This window comes from Carex rostrata, chromosome 3 (genome assembly GCF_964058835.1).
Source record: "Carex rostrata chromosome 3, lpCarRost1.2, whole genome shotgun sequence".
Taxonomy (NCBI): domain Eukaryota; kingdom Viridiplantae; phylum Streptophyta; class Magnoliopsida; order Poales; family Cyperaceae; genus Carex; species Carex rostrata.
The window spans coordinates 12,497,480-12,506,067 of NC_135920.1; the positions used below are offsets into that span (position 1 = coordinate 12,497,480).

Below are 8,588 nucleotides of genomic sequence, written 5' to 3' on the forward strand. Positions count from 1 at the left end.
AGACGCAGTGTATAAAATAATTTCCAATGAATTTCAAATTACTCACTATAGGTCCTTTTACTATCATCATGCTTCTATTTCCACATATATACTTTTATCCTGATTTAATTTTTTTTTCCAAGAACAAGTCCTTAGAAAATTCATAGCAGCCCCTGGGTAAGTTGTGTATTTAGAAGCAAAGACAGCCAAATCCAAATGAATAAATACTATTAAAATAACATACATATAACATATATGAAAAATAGAAGTCATTTTCAAAAAGATTTACAAATACAAAATATTACTATCATTGAATACTTAAAAAAATGCAAGCAGAAGAAAAGAGGAAAAAAAAAAATCCTGTCAGATACAAGGTCAAGAGAACACAGAAAAAAAAAAATCAAATGCGGCATCAGCATCATTTGCCTTGAAATATGAAACTGCAGCACCTAGACATTGACGGGGAATGCCAACTCACATGAAACATTAATACCTCGTTAGATGACCTTCGAATCTTCCACCCTAATAAGTGGTCACTCCGAGAAAAAACTTCTAAACGACACTATATCTGAAAGCACCACATAAATACAAATTAGATAAGCATGGCAATTTAGATTTTAGTTGAAGGTTTTTTTTTTTTTTAATAATATACCTGGAACAGCAGTTAGGGATTGTTAGAAACCCAGATGACATTGGGAGACTTCAACACCATAATTCCACTTGGCGTATAATTAGCATCACAATATTACAAAACCAGTCATTCAATTTTAGAGTAGCAACTGATCAATTATTTTTCTTTTCACAAGCACCAAACAAGCATGGGAATCAGTGACTTTCTGGCAATCTGTTGCAAATCAAAAGCAAATGAAGAAAGAAAAATGATCAGTAATAGACTGATAACAAAGTTCTTTCAAGGATCCTTCTAGTAGCCCAAATTATTGAACATAAAAGAATGATAGCAATTTGCAAAATTGAAATTTAAGGACACAAGGGCAAGGTTTTAAAAAATAAACCCGGGTATAACATCTACAATACATATCAAAATTATCAACAATTTGTATCATGCCATGCTGGAATTTTACAAGTACAAATGCTAACATAGTACCGAAAATATCAACACCCATAACCATAGGAATTGACCCCATGATAGGCCTTCCTTAGCTTGAATTATGCAATCATACCAATTAGTGTCCACAAAGGTGGCTCACTCCACATTAACTTTGCAACCAATGGGAATACCCAACACGAGCAAATAAAAGCAAGGCAAAGAAACGAGCATGAGTAAAAATTCAGTCAAAGCACTGAGGTACCATACTGGAAGCACACACAAGTAGTGGACCTAATTTGAATATTACTGAGATCTAATAACCATTCAAAGCTGCCTCTACAGTTAAAATGTAAAGAAGAGAATGGGACAAAAGCAAACAGCAGCATTTTTCAAATAAGATCAAAACCAATCCTGATAGAAGCATTTACCTCCAAGGAAACTCGCTTGTGTCTATTCCAGATTTATGCAATTCGTAAACATACTGCAATGCCTCTCTGCATTCTTCCCTATCATCGAAGAATTCTTCTTTGTCACCTTCAATCTGTATTGTGTCACTTCCTTTCCCAGTAACAACCTACAAAATGTAGGCATGTAAACACGTAAACAAACCAAAGTAGCAATCTGGTTAATTACAAATGTACCCAAAAGGCTACTTTTAGGTCATTTTTCTTCTTTTAGAACTTAATTTCTAAGAATACACAAAGCACGTCAATGCAATAAAAAACATGAACTATATCAGAATAGACTAAAATAAAATAATTATAAAAAAATGGAATCAAAAAGTGAGATCAGTATCAGAATGTACCCCATACCAGTCAGAACTGGGTACAATAAAGGAACTAGCACCACAATTCTCAGCAGATCACCGCAATGGATTCTCTCACGCTATTCTTGGTTAAATTTTTTTGCTAAGAAGCTCAAGCCCAAAAACTGGAAATTATGAGCAGAGAAAGCTTACAACTATATCACCCTCCTCGCCCATTGCAACAGCAGCTCGCACAGCTACTGTTCTGATGTCGTGTAGAAAGAGCCTGTGGCCATTTTTTAGTGGAGGATAGTAATCGTTCTCACCACACTTCAAATAATCTTCCATGGTCCATCCCACACCAACCAGCATATCATCCAAGATATCCACTAGTACCAGTAGAGAAGAAGGGTAAATATTTAGAACTTACAAAAAGAAAGGAGGAACAAGATGTTATAATACCAGAAGTAGAAAATGTATTACATGGATCTTCATTCTTTGGATTGTCTGATGTCAGCATAACCACATCACTTTTTTCAGCTGCTATTTTGGTGACCAACGGTCTCTTTCCTCTTTCTCCTTCACCCCAGCAGCCAACCACTGCATGTTGTTCAACAAGAAGAAAACACATATATATATAATTGCAGCACTGCAACAGATGTCAATTTACGCACTAAAACAGAGTGAGTGAATCTTCAGGATGTCAAATCCTTTATGAAGGAATTACATATTTAGATGAAAAGAAGGATTATATTCTCTGCAATGATCCCCAAAAGCACCACCAACATTAAGTGTTAACCGAGCCAGGCTCCAAACTTCTAAGTGAACCAATGATTCTCAGTTATCTTATCTCACTTCCGATTCTACCCTTCAATAACCAAAAGAATGATCCAAGCCATTCAATGTGATCAAAATCCAAAATAATTCTAATAGGAGATGATTGCAATCTTTTACACAGATATTATGCCCTTTAGAATGAAGAAACCTAATAATGATCAGTTATGAATATATGAAAGTTCCAAAACATTATGTTGAATAAGTGCTCTAATCAACTCAACATGGCTATCCTAGCCAACAGTATCTCCCTACGAATTTTGAGAGCATACAAATGTCAATTCACCATAAATCGACAGATGATCCCTTAAATTCTAAGTATATGCTTTACTCTACATCATCTGATGGGATGATGAAATAAACATCGCAAATGTAAAATAGTATCTCCAATTAGAATTTGTATTTAGATCACACTGAACAAATCAGATTACTCCTTTTATTTATATCAAAAAGTATGATCCGGCACCAGAGCAACAAGGTACTATAGAGTATAGGAGGACCATAGATGAACTTTTTAAATCACCTTAACAATGAATTACAGATAGAATTGAAATAATTACATGGATGAAGTTCCAATATATAAAGAGCAAGTTGTTTCCAGAAAAGACAGCTTAGTTAAATTCTCCAATTCAATTGGGAACAAAATACTCAGATTGAGGTGACTATTCTTAGTGCCTATAAACCAGCAAGGAGAGAGTGCAAAAATGTTGGTTTAAATGTCATTTCTAACCAAAAAATGATATCTGAAGAACAAGTTTGTGAACAACAAACCAGTGATGATTCGTCGTGGACCCAGCTCTTTAACAGTATCAAGAAGCCTCGTCAGAGCCTCTGGTGTTCGGGCATGGTCCACCACTACCCCAAAAGCTTGTTCTTCATCAATGAGTTCGATTCTACCCGGTACTGCATCTACCTCTTCAATCCCCCTCACAATGTCTTCCAATGGTACACCAACTGCTACCCCAACAGCGACAGCCGCCAGAATACTATACACATTTTCCCTACAAAGCAAACCAGAGGATATCTCAAGTATGCCATTGGGCGTCTGCACTAAAACTTCTGTTTCAAATAAAGAAAGCCTGTGCTTTATAACATGCACGTCTGCTTTCTTATTTTCCATGGCATAAGTCACCACTGGCACGTCAGGGTTTCCCTGCGATAAGAAGTACAGAACGTTGGGATCATCTATATTGACCACCTTTCTATGCCGACTGGGGTCCACCATCTTAGAAAATACCTTAGCCTTGCTTTTTATGTATTCTTCCCTGGAATCACTACCACCAGCGTCATCATATCTTAAATTAGTGAAGACTGCAATATCATAGTCTATTAAATCTCCATTTCCATCGATAGATGAATCCATGGCAACAGCCTCTGACCCATTATACATCATCTTTGCCAAGATTTTCTGTACTGAGACTGAATCTGGTATTGTAGGCTTAGCATCAGGAGACTCCAGATGGATGTTGCTATGCACATAATGACCCACAACAGACAGCATACTGGTACGACGGCCAGAGGCCTCATACATGGCCCTGATTAAATGGACAGTTGCAGTTACCCCACTTGAACCCGCTACACCTATCACTGGCATTTTCTCTGATGGACGCCCATAAAATGCTGCGGCAAGGTTTGCAACAACACCAACTGTATCTTCTACTATGACGACGGCCCTGCAAATCAACAGTTGTGCATCAGAGTTCAAACATTAAAAAACCAACCAACCAATCAGTTCAGTTGTGCATCACCGGATGTCTAGCTCTTATAAAATCATACTCTTTTGGGTTATGTTCATTAATTTGCTCAATCAAGCATTCATGTGCTCCTATGTCATTAATTTTAGCAGAACGGATTCAATCTATTAACAACCATACCTGCATGCAAGCTTCTCATCTATGTTAATTTCCTTATCAGCAACGACTGCAACAGCACCTCTCTTATCAGCTTCAGTTAATGGTGCAATCCCACTAGATTCATTGGAATTGACACCGCAAATGAATAAATCTCCAGAAGTGACTTCCCTTGGATCAGTTTGAACTCCTGTAATGGAGACCTCTAAATCCCCATTTACTAAAACAGGTACGACCTTGCTCTCGTCAAGGAGCTCAGCCAGTGTCATGCTAAATTTGGGCTCCCTGACAGGAATCCGTTCCTTGCCAAACACATCAAAGTTAAAACCAAAGGAAGGCATCGATCCATTTATGGATGGACTGGTCAAATTGTTGACTTCGCCTTCGTTGTCGCTGGAATATGAGTCCCGCGCCTGAGCCTGGTGAGAGTGCAGGAAAAAGGGGACCAAGATGATTATAATATGTATTATATAACAAAGTTATAGAATCTCATATACACATAAAAAAGAAGTCAGTAAAATGCTCATAAATCCACACATATGATGACCCTGTCTATTTCTTTGTCAAGAAAATGGAAAATGTTACATATTACCATAATTACTTTTAATTTCCCTCATTTTAAGCACCCGCCCAAACCACGTCTCCTACACGAGAGCATTGCCTCAGCAAATTAAACTATGTTTCATTCTCAATATTACTGTAATTATGTATTCTGCATCCAGGATATATTCTGGTTTATTTGATACACTGTGCATTGATTCAGAAAAGACTAAAGAAATCAATGCTCAACTTTTTTGTCAAGTCTAAGAGTTCAAACTAAAGTAAGTTGCCTTGAGAGCAAAATTCAATAAATTAAATGAAAGAATTTGGTTAGATAAACGTCTATAGGCACTTCGGCAACTCACCAACATTCCACATTACACTGAAAGTTACTTGAAATAGTTTATCTTATCAGAAAGACTAGTTATATGAATAACCTGTAGATTATTAATTTCATTTAAATCCTGCTCCTCATCAGGAGTAAGCTCATCCTCGGTCGGTGCCTCCTGTACAGCCGGGGCTGGAGGTGGAGCTGGAGCCGCAGCCTTGACCAGGTCCTGTTGCTTCTGGTAAATGGCTTGGTCGACGTCCAGAAACAGATCAGCTGAAGGGGAAAGAGAAGGATTCTTTAGTGCACCGCCATCATCAGACGAAGAAGGGTCGAGGGCAGGGAAATCTCGGTTCTCCGCCTCAATGCGGCGGCGGGCCCGGTCAACTTGACGCTCGAAGATTTGACGGCGGCTGAGTCCATGGGAAGTATCCTCTGGGATTTCTGGTGGTTCATCGTCGGACGAAAGTGGCTGGAATCGACCGTGCCGGAACGCGGCGAGGCGACACGGACGGCGGAGAGGGAGCGAAAGAGCGGGAGGGAATGGACGGGTGGAGGAGAGAGAGAGGTGGGAACAGGGAAAAGGAAGAGTGAGGTACATGGGGATGGGGGTTTATGAGGTTTTGGAAGTGTTTGCTTGTGGATTAGGAAGCGGGGAAGAGACGAGGTGGTTACTATGACTCTATGAGTGAAGTGGGATTCGAATCAACCGATCGGACAGTAGCTAATGAGTTTAGCTCCCATCATGAACTCTTTGAATCGGACGGCGCGGAGCATGTCCAACCCGTTGCAGTGTTGCCGAGATACGGAGATAGAGCCTCCGAGTCCGCATCGTCTGCATTAACTCAAAAGAGCATCTTTTGAGTTAACGCATCTCGACCGTTTGATTTTAAAAGAAGCCAATCCGTCCACAGTCTATAATTTAGGGGTCCATTAATATTAGTGTGGATCTAGTCCTCATGGATCTTAAAGTAAATCGAAAGGTCTAGATGCATTAAATCAAAAGATTCTTTTTTGAGTTAATTCAGAGTCTCCAGGGTAAAGATATTGACAGAGTATACTTTCTTCATGCAGCACACGAACAATAGAAACAAGCAGCAGTGCACATGATTCTTGCGCTGCACGAAATAAAAGTCACTCTGTCAATAAATCTACCCGCCTCTAGCCCCGAAGGCCTGAACCATCTATGGCAATGATAAAATACGGACAAATTCCTTCGGGCTTGAATTTAATCTAATATGATGTGGATTTGATATGTCTGAATTTAATCTGAAAAGTAATATTTCTTCTTACGATACGAAAAGCAGATAAATTTGACAATCATAACCACCGACAAACATATTTATCAAATAAAAAAAAATTACAAGTGATCATGTTTGTATATCAAATTACAAGAATCATTTGATCTGTGATGAAGTTTGATAAAATTGGACCGTCAATATTTTCAATCATTCAATAAATAATTGCTTTATTTTCAAACTACATCGAATTTGATACACTGTGGGACTAAACTTAAAAAAACATATATATAATTAAAGAAGAGGGTTTATATACCTTGTGCTTTTATCATGCCTCATTTAAAATCATAATTATATAAAATTTAGAATTTAAATGTCAAAATAAAAGCATTATATATCATATATATCACTTTCTCCATGCACACGTAAAAAATCACAACATTCTCATATTGTTTTTATTAGCATTAAATACTTGCAAAAATACATCGATGTTCTGGATGTTGATTTTCCAACTTATTGATTTATATAAAATAAAAATTAAAAAATTATATTTTTTTTATACACATGTAGAGGAAAATAATATAGATCATATCTAATAGTTTTATTTTGACAAACAAATTTTAGAGTTTTGTTATTAGAGAAATAAAAATGGAGGTATTTGAACCCACTTTTTGAAGTCAGCACGTGTTTATTAGTAATTTAGTATTATCATCAGTGTTCAAAATAGTGCGCTATAACATTTTCAGACCTTGAACGCTAAGTTATGGTATAAAAGTATGTTATTTTAGCTACGACCACTATAGTGATATTAGCGATCCTCTATCTACGCTATGCTACATAAGTTTTTATACAAAGGCTCAATTGAAAATTAATTTTAAAAATCTTTTTTTTTTCAAGGTCCAGATTGATATTGCTTTTAAATAGAAAAATATAGATAGTTTATGCTTAGATTTTTTTTAATAAAAAAATATATATAGTTTATGTCATGATACTTAGATTATTTTGAATATAATAAGATAGATAGTTTATGATATTATTAGGGATATTTTGAATAGCGATTTGGACTTCGTACTCGTTCAATATGAATATTCTAATTCCTTAATCAATTTTGTGTTACTTATTGCTCTATGAGACTTTAGATAATGTTGATAATTAGGAGAAATATAAAATATATTTTCTTAACAAAAAAATTTCATTATAGCTACGCTATTTGCGATAATTTTATTTTTTAGTCTTTTTGCTATAACGCGTTAATCGCCATTTAAAACCTTGATTATAATTCTTGCCTAAATTTATTTTTACATACCCTCATTAAAACAGTACATTATTACTTTCACAACTGAGAGAAATTATATATGTAAATTATGTTACTGATCCTAATATATAGATTCAGTGAAATAATATTTAATCGTTTCCCTCACATGTAAATTAATGAAACAAAATCATATTTTTATTCGTTCTCATGATGTCAAATAGACCAAGAACGTTGGATGAGTGAGACAATTGACCAAAAGCTGATTAAGAGGTGCATGTAGAAAAATTATAGCATTTAAATTTTATCTTAACGAAGTTGTTAAATAGCAGTGGTGTAGTAGTTTAATTTTATTATTTTATGTTAATTTCATCTTAAATCGCTGTAAAATTGTGCGAATTAGTAAAGATTTGGATAGTCTAATGCCAAAATAGCAGCTGAAATTTAGTATCTAAACTGCGCTAATGCTTGTTTGGTTTTAACACGTACTTTAATCAGAAAAGTGTTTAATTTTAAAGAGATTTCGAATATCTTATTTTTATCCTTCGTTATCATTTTTAAATTTTACAACAACAAAAATTTATAAAATTTAATGTCAAAATAAAACAAGTAGATATGATATGTATTATTTTGTTGACATGCAAGTAAAAAAAAATATCACTTTTTTGTTTTGTTTTTTATGTGTATCAATAGGTTGAAAAATTAATGTTTAAAAATTTTGCACGTCAATATATTTTTGCAAGTTCTTAACAACAATTATACAAAGTGGACATG

General features: G+C 35.6%; 1 protein-coding gene across 1 annotated transcript; it reads right to left on the reverse strand.

Annotated features, from left to right (window-relative positions):
- Positions 1–238: 238 nt before the first annotated feature.
- On the reverse strand, positions 239–6,006 carry MURE (ALBINO OR PALE-GREEN 13). Its single transcript, XM_078299585.1, has 8 exons — positions 5,434–6,006; positions 4,481–4,875; positions 3,378–4,279; positions 2,256–2,372; positions 1,986–2,161; positions 1,456–1,601; positions 632–823; positions 239–547 (listed from the first exon to the last, which is right to left on the reverse strand). The coding sequence occupies exons 1-7, from the start codon at positions 5,923–5,925 to the stop codon at positions 805–807; spliced, it is 2,247 nt and encodes a 748-aa protein (XP_078155711.1). The 5' UTR covers positions 5,926–6,006; the 3' UTR covers positions 239–547; positions 632–804.
- Between the last annotated feature and the right edge of the window lie 2,582 nt (positions 6,007–8,588).